This window comes from Montipora foliosa, chromosome 1 (genome assembly GCF_036669935.1).
Source record: "Montipora foliosa isolate CH-2021 chromosome 1, ASM3666993v2, whole genome shotgun sequence".
Classification (NCBI taxonomy): domain Eukaryota; kingdom Metazoa; phylum Cnidaria; class Anthozoa; order Scleractinia; family Acroporidae; genus Montipora; species Montipora foliosa.
In genome coordinates this window covers 53,475,953-53,492,258 of record NC_090869.1, presented here as the reverse complement: position 1 = coordinate 53,492,258, position 16,306 = coordinate 53,475,953, and the positions used below count along the sequence as shown (strand labels likewise).

Below are 16,306 nucleotides of genomic sequence, written 5' to 3'. Positions count from 1 at the left end.
GCAAATTTCACGATGACGGTGAAGAAGAAAGGAAAAACGAGAAAGGGGTTTCCTCGGATCTTTTGTTCATCCTGCGTCGGTTGTCACAGTCTCTTAATCACGCCAATCAAATTGAGAAAGTTTTTTTTTTGAGAACCAATCAAGCTTCAATTTAGTGATTTAAAAGTTGTCACGATTGGCCAGTCGCATTTTCTTGCTTAATTGATACTTTGGTGCTAAATAGGGCGTGTCTGACGTCACCTCCACCACGTGATTGGTCAAAAAGAGGGTACCGTCCACAGCAATACGATGAACATCGAAGCAAATTCTGTTTCACTTACTCTGGCCTGACAGGTTGTGATCATGAAGATGGCAACGGGCCTCGAGTTTTGCGAGGATGAGGGAGACTTACTCGCAGATGAGATCAACGAAGAAAGTGATCCTAATTTAGTGGAAGAGAGATTTCGTGTGGATCGCCGTAAACTTGAGCAAATGCTGCAAGGTCAGTTGGATCTCAGACGAGAGCGCCAGCCGTCCTTGTTTACTCTGTATTTATTTTGCTAAGTTAATCATTTGAATCTCATGAACTAATTCTAATGTTTGCGGTTTTCAGCTGCCATGGAAGGATGCGGACAGACAGGCGAGGAGTTTTTCCAGAAGGTGAAACGAGGTCAAATTATCGATCATCCAATTCTCGACAGTCAATAACTGCGGGCTTGTAGTAAATTATTTTTCCCTGATGTGTTTTCCGCAATAATGTAGATTATGGAAGAGACAGCGACCACCATTACTTGGCCCTCGAAACTCAAGATCGGTGCGAAATCAAAGAAAGGTACGTGAATCAATGATCACTTCTATGGTGATTTCAATGCTTGTTCGATAAAGATTCGAGTATTTCTTTGACTAGGTTGTAGCATGGGTCATGATCAGCTGCTCAAAGTATTGTAAAAAGAAGTGAACCACGGTTATTTTGATACGTTTGAGTGCTTGGTCCGCTGTTCCAGTACGGCCTGATTATGCTTACAGCAACGCGTTTGCGAATATTCAAGAGTCTTTTTGTTTAGGAAATTGTCTAAGGCGATTCCAATTGGCCTGGTTATTTCTTTTATATAGTTTGCAAAGGACTTTGTTTTGCTGTCAGTGATAACTGCTTTTGTGTCTATTAGGATAATTTCTTTTGTGGTTAATTTCTATTGTCTGCAACCCTTTACATCTGTTAATAAGAAAACTGATTACTGCGATTCTGTCTTTTGTGCCGCTACTAGATTTGAATAACAAGGCCAAAGCGATAATGTTGTCTTTGTCGATTGTGATTTGACCTAATTTATACTTGACTATTTCCGGGAAGTTTCAAGAAGACTTTCACGCTGTGTGTTCGATACTTCAGTCACGATTTCGTATATGCAGACATCAACGTTCGAGGAATTACTCCACTTGCTTTATTAATTGCTTCTGTTCTGAGTTGTGTTTTCCATGGATACAGATATCAATCGTAGTGTATTAACATCATCATTTGGTTTTGTTCCAGCATTGTTTTGTACGTAACATCGGTCTCACTTTAAAAAAACTGAAAATAATGAAAGCGTTTCAGGCATACATCCGAAATAGGTTTCTGCCAATCTCCTTGTTAAGCTAAGCGTTGAAATTATCACGAGGGCCGGTCATGACACGCTTCGTAAAATTTTATTTTGCACATCTTCGAGTGCCTAGATACGGTCTTGGACGAATAAGGCACCCGTGTTTATTTTTGAATTATAAATGTTTACTAGTTCTAAACGGGCAGAAACCACGGCAGGTTATAAAAATCCTAATACGCTTTGGTTATGTTATTTCGTGATCTTGAAAGTGAATCTTGTCATTTTTTTGTTAATCGAGTCAATGAGGATTGTTCGATCGAGATGGTGTAAAATGATCGATACGCTCACTGCACCAAGTCACGCACACCAGTTTAAGACGTAATGCACCCTTCACATAAGCAAGCTCTTCCTGCCTACATTTTCTAGCGAGGACGTAATAAGCCTTCCATCATTCGGAGCAGTAAATAAGCGGTCGGGTTTTTTTTCGTGAAAATTTGAGTTTCATTTTTAGGTCGCGTGCTTTTCGTGTTTAATTGGTTCGCTCGAAAAGTACAAGTGTTCGTAACTTGGTACGTGTTCGTCAACTCTTGAATCGGGTCGAGCGGATTATTTGATGAGACTCTCGTCCCTAAATTCTCCAGGAAGCATGAAACAATAGAGTTGAATTGAGTATTTCAAAACAAGAACTAACTGCTGATGGGGAACGCACGTGCCACAGACCATTATAAGTTTAAGGTGCGTGTGTAAAGTTTTATCATTTTGGTGAATTTGCAAACAACTCCAAAGCTAATTTCAAAGGGATAGTTATAATAATAAAAAAGAAGAGGAGCTTGTCATGTGGTTGATTTGAGGAGTATTAATTTGCACTGAGTAAGAGTCACATTGAGTGCATGAAAAAAAAAACACGTAATTGGTCTTACAACGTACATTAACCGGTGCATCATCGGATAAATAATATTTTTCTTTGGGTAGAAGAGAAGTACAGTTGTGTTAAGCATCAACAACTTCACTCAAACAAACTTAAATATCTCAAAATTACAACTCTTGTAAAATTGCTTGACCATAGTTACATGTAGATTAACACGGACATATTTGCAATCAGATACCTGTAGAGGTGTCTCCAAAAATTGCTGCTCAAGGATGCTTGTGAATAAATTTGTGAAAAATACATGTAAATCGTCATGAACGGAAATGTTATCTAAGGTTGTGGAGTTTTTTCTGTACTTGCATTCCTTTGTCCTTGGAGCATGCAAGGTTAAGAAAACATAGGAAATTAGCAGCTACATGACTCACCATTTCACAGTTTGGCAATTGACCTTAATTTATAAATGCAAACAAAGTTAATGCACTTGCCACAATTATTAACTTTGTAAAATACTTTATAAGTTTTCATTTTTTTAAAAATAAGGGCTGAAAACTAAAATTCATTTCATTTCCATTGTTATTGTCGATTTGACCCATAAGGTTCATAAATAAGACCTTTAAAATTAAAAATAATTGTTACTGTGTACCAATGTTATTTACATCCTTTTGTTGATTGTTGATTGACAAATGCACACCCTTGCTGTACTTCCCTGTCATACCAAGAGGATAAAAGCAAAAATGAAGACATGCCTTAACCAGACATTTTGTTTCCACGGTAGAAGGTTCTTTGAAAAAAAAAATTAAAGGTAGCTAACTCTTTGTTTATCCTACTTTAAACTTCTTGTCATTTTCATTGCATAAACAAGCATTATTCTTGGGGAATTTATACCAAGTGAAGACATTGAAATTATTGTTAACTTGACAACTGGCAAAAATGTAATTGGCTTCGCTTCAAAGTTCACCAAGGGATCTGATTTCTGGGTCACGTACAGTTCAAAAATTATCAAAAGTAAGTTGCTACTTGAGGAATTTGCCACCTACTTAGTTGTCCACAAGCTGCTGCCCCTTACTTCCTGTTTATTACAAGATCTTAGTAAATGATGCTTTTCTTTTACATGGAAGTACCTGTTGCAAAACTGTCAGCTAGGCATTCTCCACCAGAACCAGAAAACATAGAGGCTTCCTAACTTTATTGAGTGTCATAAAACCCTTAAGACCCGCTAATAGATTTAAGGTGCGCAAAAGGAAATGAAATTAGAGTCTCTGAGGCACATTTAAGTGTCAATTGACCATTGTTATCAAGGTATGCGTGCAAGTTCATAGTCTTCCTAATTACTATTAGGTAATGTGAACAAGTAAAAAATTGTCTTGTTCAGGAAATGTTTGTGCGTGAAAAGTTTCATGAATAATAAATATATATAGTAATGTCTTTGCTTGGTACATGTAGTCACTTTGTTGGGTTGTCTTCTTGTGCTACAGTTATTGCCGTTCAAGCCTGAAGCTGGTCATATTTTGTAGTCAGTTAATTGTTGTTGAAATTTGATGAATGCAACATGATACTTTTCCGGTGCCATTATATAGGTGGTAAACAACTTAACCTTAACCAGGTATAATTGCCTATTTTGTAAGTACCTTATTTAAGACCTTTTTTTAAAATGGAGTATTACATGTTTATTAACTATTACCCTTGAGATGTTTGAGTTGATTCTCTTTCAAATATATTTTTAATAGTAAGACGTCAAGGGTGCACTGGGGCAAGGGACTTACAAGACCACCAGCTTGCTTGTGAGCTGGCTTGGAATCATGACCTTCAATTTTTAAGGCACTCGTCCTCTCCTGCAGATTTAACCTCTAGAATCTGTGTGCAAGCTACAGTTATATTAGTTTAAAAAAGATCTGTTCAGCTGATTTTATTCTTCAACTGGCTCTTTCAATAATATTGCAAGCACTTAATCCTACTAGCCTGTTTGTTCTAACCTGGAACTCAGCACTTAATTGTTGGTTTTTTTAATGGCTGAGATGTTAAATAAAGAAATTACTTGTGAGCAGAGATTGCTCTCAAGTAATTAAGGAGAGAAGCCAGACACTAGAATTTTGTGTTTAGACTAAGGAGAAGGAGACTTTGGCAAACTCTGCAATGGCGAATAGGAGCAGGCGTAGCTCAGTTGGTTAGTGCGTGGCTTTCAGAGCTAGAGTTTGATCTTTGGTGACTTCAACGTCTGTTTCGACTTCCTCTGACCTCTGTAGCTCTATCTTTAAATTCCGACTTCCATTGATAGCCTCGTAGCTGAAGGAACTGACATTAAAAAGTGACTTTACTTACCTTTACCTTAGTTGATTTAATTTGGCCTGTTTTTATTTTCCAGAATGATTATGGTTGCAGCTTTTATGCTTTTGGTAGCTTGCAGATCAAGACTTTTTTTGGTTGTTTGCAGATCCCCATATAAAGGTAGCAGGCCTGCCTGAGTCTGTTCGTCAAGCAAAGGAGAAAGTCATGGCTGTCTTGGATACAAAGGTATGTACCAATAGGACAGGAAAAGGGAATTTGGATCAAATAAAATATGTCAATAAATAGACCATTTTACAGTTGTGTACTTAGTTACCAGGCATGTCAATGAAAGTGAGGCTGGACTTGACCTTGTTGTGATAGAAACATTACTGCTTTTCTTTATATGTAAACTCTTACTAATTAATTAGCATGACATCAACATCATTAACATAATCATAACAAGGTCAACAACAGCCTCACATCCATTTAAAGGTCAGGTAACCAAGCACACAACTGTAAAATGGTCTATTAGGTGAGTTCATACTGGGATCCAAGTAGGCCATAAGTGTGACAGAAAGTCAAGTCAACTTAAGACTTACTTGATGTCTCATTGCCTCATTATGTTTTGATCTGCTCAAGTACATGTTGCCTCATTTCTTAGGATACAAACTAAAACGAACCCATTCACATTCAAAGTAAAACTCAAGGATGCTTAAAGCCTCAATTTGGCTAACCCTAGGCCTAACATTGGTTTTGAGGCCTAGGATTAGCCAAATTGAGGGTTTTGGGTTACTTTCAAAAAGGTAAAACAGTGACCTGCAATGAATGACCTGTGGAATGTGTGTGACGTGTGGTTGAGACCCGCTGCTGATTCCTTGCCAAAAACAGGAAAATGTGTTTTTTAGGCAGTTTATATTCTAGGAAATCTGCAGCCTAAGTTAGCTGCCAATCTATGCAACTACAAGCTGCCTTGTTATATACCTATATACATGTACCTATGTACTTTCACTCAACAAAACAATCACTGTGATTGGTTGATTCTTGGTCACATGCCTCTGATCAAACCCAACTGGGATACAATACCGCAATTGTTGCCCGCTCCAGGTGTTTTGCTGCAATTGTTGAAGGAAAATTCTAAATATATAACAAAGTACATAATGTCTGGTCCCTCTTGAAAGTATAGTTAGTTTTGTTTTCCCTCAAGTCCTGATGTTTCCTTCGACTTCATCTTGGAAAACATAAGGACTCTCGGGAAAACAATGGTAACTGTTTACCTCAGGACCGTACATTAAGTGGGGGTTTTAGGCAGATGATGTGTACCTGTTCCCCTACTCCTTAATAATTTCCAAGTCTTTCAAGATGATTTAACAGTTATTCCATGCATGTGGTGCTCGTTACAGTTCTGTAGATATGTAATGTAAAATAGCCGATGAGACATGTCGCACTGGGTTGACTTCTAGCAATCTTGTATGTAACAAGCTCAAATGGAGTAATAATTGTAAATTTCCTTAAACTTTGAACTGTTTTAATGATATTTTACAAAACAACCAGCACAATCACTATCCATATAAGGTCACATGGTGTATGAACTGATCGCGGAGATTGGATGAGCCATTTAGAATGCTAGAAACATGATATCAGAGATTTGAAATTTAATGATTAACACATACATGTAGTACTAATTAAACTACTTTTTTTTGAAGAATTTTTTTTCACTTCCTTAAAATCTGACCCACATTATTTTAGTTTCTACAGCACACATTTAGTTACTTCAGCACCATTTACAAACATTTCTTACAGTGTTTGCATACATATGAAAGAATTACAACAGTTGAAAATCAACTGTCACAGATCAGAGCACAACATCTCCACCACATTTCCTGCAACCTTATAACATGTCTTAAAAGTGCGTCATGTCTTGAGTAGATTCAGAATTCAATATTAAATGTATTTATGGCTTGCATTTTACAAGACATTTTTTCGTTCTCATTTTCAGTCAAGTAGAGTAACACTTAAAATGGATGTATCACATACTGATCACTCCCATATAATTGGAAAAGGAGGAGGAAACATTAAGCAAGGTAGGATGCAATTAGAAAGGTTTCAAAAGACAGAAGTGACCCTTGTACTTATCTGGACAATTTGAGTAATTGTCCCTTACAGACACCTGAAAAATTCAGGCTGCTTCAACGGAATTCGAACCAATGACCTCTGTGATGCTGGTGCAATGCTCAACCAAATGAGTTATGAAGCCACTCAGTTGGGAGCAGGTCAAATAGTTGGGGTCATTCGTTATCCCAGGAAAGGACTAATGAATGAAAGAAAATTTTAATGCATTTGAAGGGCAGGTTGTAGACGAAAGATAGAGCCCGGTTTTAACAAACTGCGAGCCAGTGAGCCATGCAAGTCATGCGAGTCTCACATTTACGGTAAGTGTAAGCACCCATTTTAAATAGTGATCTTTCAATAACTGCTTGCAATTGGCTGGCATTTTGACTCGTATGTTGACTCGTATGTTGACTTGCATGGTTGGCGTGTTGACTTGCATGGCCCGCTGGCTTGCATATTGTACAACCTCAGAAATAAAGTGATCCTCACACTTCTCTGGACAATTTGAGCAGTAATAGACACCTGAAACATTTATGACCTTTTTGATGCTGCAGGTGACTTGCTCCCAATGGCAATGGTACATTTCTAGAGTTGTTGCTAAGGGGACGTTTTTGTAGGCCAATCAGCCATCATTTTTCTGTGTGCGTTAACCCAAAAGCATTAATTTTCATGAGTAAAATAGGGTGACCCGACAATATGGACCCTGGTGTGTGACCCCCCAACGGATCAAGTCCACGGACTACCTTACCAACCTGCCAATGGATTGCCCCTACAGTCCCCTTCTTTGGACCACCCAAAACAACAGAGAAATAAAAATGAATAAAATGAAATGAACTAAATATGATTTGAAAGCCGGCTGTCTGGATAGACACTTCAAAATCTCAACTGTTATGCTCTGTAAATTTCCCAGACTAAGGCTAATAAGCCCGGTGCAAGGTATATTAATGACATAATTATTTCCTCTTCCTTCGCTGTAGACCAGAGTGCTTGATAATAACTATGTTTCTTCAACTGTACATGTGGCAGATAGAAAGAAAGAAAACACAAATAAACACAAATAAACACAAATATAACTTATTTATTATCGGTCTTTTTCCGAAACACTCTGGTCCACATTGAAGGAAATGGCAATAATTATGTGATTAATAGACCTAGCGCCAGAGACTGAACCTTAGTCTGTTACCGGTAAGTTTGCAGAGCATAAAACGGTTGAGATTTCGCGGACACAAGTGGTCTGTCCAGACAACCGGTAAGTCAAATCTTTCGTTGCTATTTGTATTATTTAATTTATTTATATTACTATGTTGTTTTTGGGTGGTCTGTAGAGGGGGTCCCTAGGTGTAGTCTGTGGACCTTGGTCTGTAGGGGAGTCCATGGACCGGGGGTCAGTGTTTTCAGGTCACCCAGTAGGATACACCTATTTTTGGTATGAAATTGCCACTGCAATGTGGAGATGATAACTAATACGAAAAGGTGCTAAAAGTGTGAGCAAATAATTTATTTATTTTTATTTTCTTTAAAACTCTATTCCCTGTGTGTGCTACATGTTGTTAATATTATCAGTTTACATTGTTGGTAAAAACTGAGTTCTTAATATGAATATAATTTTTTGTATTTTGGTTTAAACAGTTTCTAGGAATAGCCAGTCAAGCAAAAATGACCATGTTTTGTGATCAGAAAAATTATTATAAAGCTTTGTAAATCTCCATGACAATGATTCATCATTAGTTTCCAGAGAAACATTTGGTGCTTTGTCAGTGAGGAGTGAAAAGCAAACAAACTTTGTTTCATCAAATGAGTTGTCAAATTGCTGAATAAAAGTTCTACATTTTTTGAGGTGGTGGACAAATCACTGACCCCCAGTCCATGGACTACCCCTATGGACTACTCATTGACAAATGCACTACCCTAAAATGGAGTACTTCAAAAAAATACCATCTCGAATAAGTACTATTGAAAGAAATGAATTGCTGATTATGGTACAAAAATTACTTACACTGCACATGCCTTTATTTTCGTCCGCACAACCACAATCGAATTGCACCGGTCTCACTTCACTGACATGAATTAATTGGCCATCACAGCAATTATTGAAAGCTAACCTTTTCAAAAAGGGTGCTTAGACTTAAATACTGTAGATCATCAACGCCGTTTAAAATGTGTGTTTAGGCTTAGCACTAATTCTGATGCTGCTTACGATTAGTACTTGAAATAGCATTTTTAGGGTAGTCCATTGGGGGAGCCATGGACTGTGGGTCAGTATTTTGTCGGCCACTGTTTTTGGAGCTAAGCTCCACGAGTCAGTGGATACTGAATGGTATAGAATGCAAACTATTAAAAGGAAGGTTGGTTGTCAACTTCAGTAGAACTACCAACATTTTTCAAAATATGGATGTACATATTTATGGGAGGTAAATTTATTATTTAACTGTATTTTAATTTGTGGTTATAGTTATGCAGGACACAGGATGTCACATTCACTTTCCGGATTCAAACAGAGGAGCAACAAATGAAAAAAGCAATCAGGTAGTTTAAAATGGCTCTGAGAAGGAAAGAAGATTTAATTTCAGTTTGCAGGCATTGCAGTTGATACATGTGCATTAGCTAAAAAAAATTGGTAATAATAAATATGGAGAAACTGAATAATATTATGTTTTTTTGGGAAGTTGCCAACTTTCTTCCAAGGTTTTATGAGATTTATTTCTTCAATGTAGGTGTCAATTGCTGGCCAACCTTTAGGAGTGGAAAGTGCTAGGCAGCAGATCAGGGTAAAAATATTTCAGATTTGTGTTGGTCTTACTACAGTTGATGATGAAGAGTCCATCTTGTAAGCACTATTTCTTTTAGGTGACAAAAAATCACCTCAAGCCTGATTTGAATATCCAGATGGACTCCATGTGTGCCAAACTTTTTGTTTAATTTTCATTGTTCCTTTCTTTTACTATACAGGCTCCTAATATATCAGCTATTATTCTTTTAGTATTCATAGATTGTAATAATTTTCAAATAACTTTGACTTGATAACAGGGATCCACATTCGCAGTTGTCCGGTCGTCCCAGACGACTCCAGACAACCAAAAACCCGTCTGGACAAGTATAATAACTCCAAAGGTCATCTGTTGGTCGAGTAAAGCTTTAATAAAATTAATGTCGTGTCATGAATGCCATCAAAGGTTATTATACAATGTACTTTTGTTCTGAATGCTTGTCGTTCAATGGAAACTTCCAGAAAATAAGGAATGAACAGGCAGCTTTTCTCAGCAATGAAATTTTAAGTTTGGGTGCCATCTTTGACCACGTTGTATTTTTCCGGTGGGTCTAATCTGCAGGTCGCAGGTCATTGTTTCACCAATACAGAAAGTATCCTAAACATTCTTAAAAGCTGACCTTAGGCGTAATTAAGCCTAAACAAAAGTTCTGTATTGGTGAAACAATGACCTGCGACCTGCAGATTAGACCTGCCGGTATTTTTCATGAAACGATTGCAGGCTCAATTTTCATGTATCTCACCACTGGCATGATTGTTAGCAAGTCGTTTAGCAAAGAGCAAAGGGTGACTCATAGTCTCAGCTGATAATTTGGTGTTCCGCCACCTATGTCAAAAAGGAAAACAAGTTAGCAGAACCTGTTGCTTATATGAACAGGAAGAACATTAAGTGTTGGTATACACTGGACAGGAGAGTTGAAACTTTGGGTCTTTGAATAATTATTGTAACTTTGTAAGCTACATTCAATTACGTTTTGCCGTGGCAGATGTGGACCACTGTAAATTGGTTTCTCACTGTGCAAATAACATAATACTCCAGGGTCAAAATTCGGAATTTCTGATGAGAGTGTAGAATAAAATGGAAATGCATTTTCAAGTTACAAGTAAATTTACAGTATCGACCATTTTCTATGCTTCCGCATTTTTGCCTGGGCAACCCAAAATTTGTCTGGGCAAGTATATCACAAGACATACTTGCCGGGCTGATGACTTAGATATAAAATGAATATGGATCCCTGCTTGATAATGTCATGTTTAGCCAAAGTTTATATAGTATATTTTTACCATATTTAGATATGTTTTATCAGTTTTTTGTAGTTAAAAAATCACCAGCCTCTGCTTTTTGAGGGAGGGTGAGGGTGGGACAGGGAGGGGAGGGGAGGGGAGGGGAGGGCAGAATGTCTACTAAAAAACAGATCTAAGTTTGGTTTTGTAATAAAATTATTAATTATTATTGATTTTTCTTTTCCTTGCATATATAAGGACTTGCTGCCTTTGGTTCTTACATTTGAATTGCCACTGGGTGGAAGAATACCATCAGATGCCAGTTCACCAGCTATTCAGCAAATATGTCAACTCTGTAATGTCACAATTACTTTTAAACAGGTTAGCACACAGGTATACTTACACGTATGTGCAACAAGCATAACTATTCCGGGGGTGAGGGGTGAGGGGTAGGCGGTGAAGGGTACCATAGCTGAAACAACCCAACCCTTAACAAAAATGCTAACCTTAGGCAAAAACATATCTAAAGCACAGTGTTTAGGGAGAGGACAAAATTAACGTGGAGCCCTGCTCCATGAAGTACCCTTAATTTTTTTAAAAAATCATTTATTGGCCAAATTAAAATATTTTATCAACGTGGTGAGGCATTGAGATGCAAATTACCTTTATTTATTTTGAGCTTTCCAGCTCTCTGATTGTTATCAATGCAGTTCACGAATTGTCCGCCATCTTGAAATTTCATCGTTTTTCATGTATCCCTTATTGTAGGGTATTTATTTTTTTGTGTATTTAGACAGATACTCATACAAACCTGTATACTCTTGTGTACCCATATAGACCTGTGTATACCCATAATGTATTGGGAGGCATGGTGGCCTCATGGTTAGCGCGCTCAACTCTGGAGGGAGAGGTCCGGGTTTGGGACCTGGCCGGGGACATTGTGTTCTTGGGTAAAGACACTTTACTCTCACTGTGCCTCTCTCCACCCAGGTGTATTAATGGGTACCGGCAAATCTAATGCTGGGGATAACCCTGCAATGGAATGGCATCCCATCCAGGGGGGAGTAGAAAATTAATACCCCTAGTTGCTTCATGCTACTGTACCGGGATAACCTCCAGCCTGATGGGCCAATTGGCTCGTATGCAGACTTTATACCCATAATATACCCATGTACACCCCTGTAGTATACAGTGTATACCCACACATGCCCATGTATGCCCCTGTATACCCATATATACTCATGTATGCTCCTGTATACCCATATATACCCATTTATAATCTGCCCTTGTACAAAAGTTTTCCAATCCATTCCATAGGGGTATATATGGGCATACACGGGCCTGAATGAGTTTGCTGGGGTACACGGTTTTTATGAATATTTGTCTAAAAATACACTATAACAAGAGGCTACGGGTAGCCTACACTTTGTTCGAGGGATTTTTAGCCAACTTCCTTTCAGTTCACAGTATTTCAGTGGGTCTTTTTTGATGTTACAAGATCTTGGCAAATATCCAGTTTCAATATTATGTAGTCCGAAGTCCACAGTCCTCATTCCACGGCGCAATGATAGGGTTGATTGAGGATATTTGTTTACAATTAAAACTGTTGTTAACAGCATTGATTCCAATCAAAACTAGAAAACAGATGCTTTGCAAGTCTCTATGATGATGTTTTAAAGTATTTAATACTTTTTCTTAACAACACTGGGAGAATTATAAAATTACGATTACAATATCTGTTACAGAGTCATATGATACCCGGATATTGCATAACTTTAACTTTAACTTTATTCATTTATAGTGCGCAAGTGTCAGCTTAAAGTTTTCAAATGCGCATAAAATGCGCATACCCATCACGCATGCACACAAAAACACGTTTCCGGTCACGCACAGAATTCTTTAATACACGTTTCCCCGTTCTCCCTGGTTTAGTGGTTATTGTGATTGCCTCTGAAGGAATAGATACCAAATTTGAATCCCACTTGAACTGCCTTCTATGAGACAGAGAAATCTTTCGCATGCACAGCCAGAGCACGAACCGAAAAAAAAATTAATAATAAAAAGTCCAAAGTCCAAAAACGGAGTAAAATCCTATACTTTGTTCTTTGAACAAAGTAATAGGGACACACAAAATACCTACGAAACTTCAAGATGGCGGCCAATTTGTGAACTACATTGAAGTAGCTGTAACAAAAGGTATGTACATCTAAATACCGTACCTTGCCATGTTGATAAAGTATTAAATTTGAAAAATAAAATGATTTCTAGGGGTACTCCATTTGGGTACTCCATAGGGGACTTCGTGGAGGAGGGCTCTGCGTTTTGTCCTCTCCCCAGTGTTTACGCCTAAGGTTTGCATTTTTGTAAAGGTTTGAGTTGTTGGTACTCTTTACCCCCTATACCCCCCACCCCCAGAATAATCATGCTGATGAAACAACTTTCATCTTTAGATACTGGTAGAGTGGTTTTGAAATGAATGTCAAAAGTAATGAGTAATTTGCTTTGGTTTTGCATTACTTCACTCAGTGATTGGTTCAAAGTTCTCACGTCACTTTTTCAACCAATCAGAAGTGAAACGAAAACCAATCGTGGCTGGCGCTAGACATTTTCCTGTGTTTTGTGTTGTGTACTTACTTCAGTTTTTGATTGGTTTACTGGATTGTCTCCGTCCTTTTTGATTGGCCAAAGTAATTCCTTTGGTTTTGGTTTTACGACACCCATTTGAAAGCCACTCTAAATTAAGCAGTTTCAACAAACCGTAAAACCTATTCAGGCTTAAATCCTATCCTAAAGGTTTGATGTTCAGAATTGTAGAATTATGTTACTGTAGTTCTTAATTCTAGCTTCTTGTTGGCTTGTTGTTATTTATACTGTCGTTTGGTAGTAAAGTCCTGAAAATCTTGGCTAATAAAAGGCACCTTACTCTTAAGATGTTCAAGTTGTATGCAAAAAAGAAGGCGAGGTACTAAAATAGGCCAGAAACAATGACCTGACCTTTTCTTTGTCTGCTGTCAATGGATCAACAGCTGCTAGACTGAGTGGAAAAACTAACAATTAATTGATAGTAATTACTATTCAGTGAGGTGATTCAGCTCTTTATTGAAACCAAGTGCTAGCTGTCAGGGGAACAAGAATTAGTTTTCTAGATACCATTCTATTACCACTGTGGTAAAAATCTGCTCAGAGACCAGTTGTAGGTGCAGTGCATGCAAATCTTTGTTATATGATTTTTTTTTTCAGAGACCACGGTCAGGTAGCCAGACAGCAATAATCAGAGGTTCACAGCAACATGTTGGCGGTATAAAGGTCAGTTAAATTACAATTTCTTACAATGCCTTTGGTTACATCTGCTGTATTGCATTGGTGGTAAAGGGACTGTATAATTTATTTATTTTGACCATGTGTTTTTTTTTTCAGGATGCCATTTCCCATCTAGTGGAACACTTCACAGCTAAAATAGCTGTAAGTAAATAGATACACACTCCATGGTAGTCTGATCTGCCTTGTATTTCTTGAAGGTTCCAAATGTTTTTAAGCCCAGCTACTTTGTTTGCTTTAATTCCCCATTCCCATTTCAGACCATGTGGTGTTACTCGAGGGAACAGTGTCTTCCAAATGTTATCTTATGCACGTGCATATGTATGCATGACTTATGAAGAACAAAAGGAAAATTCCCTTGCCAGCATCACATGGTCTAAAATATGAAAACAAATAAACAGTATTAAAATACCAAAAAAAAAAAAAAAAAAACAAACAAAATGGGCAAACAAAACATACAAGCTACAATGTAAAGAGGTCCATTTTTCCCAAACACTCGCACTCTTTTATAAGGAATTACTGGGAAACTACAACAATTTTTTTAGTTTCTAATAGCAGTTGAATAATTCAATGTGGCAAAAGTACTCACTCTGGTTTGGTTTTCATTAAACAATAACTTAATTCTGATTGGCTCTTACAAAATCTCCTTGTGATCTCCGGCTTATCCAAACGAACGAAGGGAAAGGAATGTGTCTCTTGTTTGAGCAGATGTTTGTAGGGGAGGAAAATGTGACTAATATTAAGCCCTAAGGAGGTCTGCATGGGAGGCTAATAATGGCTTGAGTTGTTTTTTTGCTTGCTTGCTTCACTTCCCTCTCTCCCTCCCCTCCCACCATATTTTGGGGTAAGTATACATTCCACACACTGGTTTTTCTCAGTGATGTGTTGACACATACATGTACCTGGGAGGTGGACTGTGGCTTGGTTGCCATGGGGACCCCCTTGCTACTGAGGAAGAGTGCTGCCTCCTCTCTTGTTACCTACCATATACTAATTTTTTCTCTGTTTGTCTTTAGTCATCAGTTCCAGTAAATATGCAGATAGACATTGCACCTCAGCACCATTTATTTATTATTGGAAGAAGTGGAATCAACATCAAACAAATTATGCAGAGGACTGGTGCAAGGTGAGTTTTTGTGTTAGCAAAATTGAAAGGTTCAGGCCTTTGTCCTTTACTTTTCCATTTTGATTTCTTCTTTGTTATTAATGCTAAACTGCTAGCAGTCCCTTCTAAATCAATTTCAAACTGTCTGATTTAGTCATGTGTGCAAGCAAACTGAAAAGCCAAGAGCCTCTTGGCTTGCTTCACTGTGACTAAGCAGGTGGTTTGACTGACTGAGAAGGGACTGCTGGCACTCTATGTTAATCACTAATTTAACTTAAAGCAAATTACTTGCAGTCTAATTAATATCATAGTATTAAGAATGCAGCTCTAGATATTTTATAAGAATAGTTATTTTTAAAGACACATGTATTTAGTCAGAATTGTATTTAATTTTAGAGTTATGTAGAATACCTTAACTAGCGTATGTCTGAATGTGGATATTTTTTAGCATTACGTTTCCTGATCCAAATGGAACACAAAGGAAAGGCACAGTGTTCATTACTGGACCAGTGGAATCGGTTATTAGTGCCCGAGCACAACTCATTGTAAGTAAAGCCCGATACATTACTTTTTTCTCTAAGACATAGATTGCTTTTCTTGCAAACTGACAGGTGACTGTCATATCATGGGAAAGGAATTATAGTTTTGGTCATCTTTGAAGCTGTGGTACACCATGCACTAAATGGTGCAAGTTATATTCATTTTTCTTGAAATCAAAGTGGCAACAACATCTGCATCTACATTGTAGGGTCAGTTGTAAATAGCTTAAGTGTGCCACCGGACCTCAACGTTACTGATGAATAAACACAAGAACCAATGAACTTACCTTAATTAAATTTAAACATTGTTCTTTTCCTTTGATATCAATATTTACTTTATCACAGCTGGTTCAGTCCTCTTTACTTTAATCACTGGTGTATTCTAGGATTGTCTCCCACTTGTGCTGATGTTTGACTTAAGGGAGGAAGATGAAGATGCAGATAATGGTGAGAATTCTTTGAAAAAGAAGCATGGTTTTTGTTATCATATTGTCCCAAGAAATATTTAGCTACAGCTGTAGCTTTTGAACATTAGTTGAAACCCTTACTAAAACA

At 37.6% G+C, this 16,306-nt stretch overlaps 1 protein-coding gene and 1 long non-coding RNA gene across 2 annotated transcripts in view; one reads left to right on the top strand and one right to left on the bottom strand.

Annotated features, from left to right (window-relative positions):
• The first annotated feature begins 240 nt into the window (after positions 1-240).
• Positions 241-16,306, top strand: part of LOC138001165 (protein bicaudal C homolog 1-A-like) — a 41,817-nt gene continuing 25,751 nt past the window's right edge. Inside the window, exons 1-13 of the mRNA XM_068847825.1 lie at positions 241-481; positions 593-639; positions 742-811; positions 4,856-4,935; positions 6,686-6,770; positions 9,251-9,324; positions 9,513-9,566; positions 11,048-11,170; positions 14,030-14,095; positions 14,207-14,251; positions 15,124-15,233; positions 15,661-15,757; positions 16,138-16,198. Of these exons, the coding sequence (XP_068703926.1) occupies positions 343-481; positions 593-639; positions 742-811; positions 4,856-4,935; positions 6,686-6,770; positions 9,251-9,324; positions 9,513-9,566; positions 11,048-11,170; positions 14,030-14,095; positions 14,207-14,251; positions 15,124-15,233; positions 15,661-15,757; positions 16,138-16,198 (1,051 nt within the window). The 5' untranslated portion in view covers positions 241-342. The remainder of the gene's footprint in view (positions 482-592; positions 640-741; positions 812-4,855; positions 4,936-6,685; positions 6,771-9,250; positions 9,325-9,512; positions 9,567-11,047; positions 11,171-14,029; positions 14,096-14,206; positions 14,252-15,123; positions 15,234-15,660; positions 15,758-16,137; positions 16,199-16,306) is intronic.
• LOC138001173 (uncharacterized) overlaps positions 14,258-16,306 on the bottom strand; it is a 4,473-nt gene continuing 2,424 nt past the window's right edge. Inside the window, exons 2-3 of the long non-coding RNA XR_011123213.1 lie at positions 16,039-16,166; positions 14,258-14,483 (exon numbers count right to left, since the gene is read on the bottom strand). This is a non-coding gene — a long non-coding RNA (uncharacterized lncRNA). The remainder of the gene's footprint in view (positions 14,484-16,038; positions 16,167-16,306) is intronic.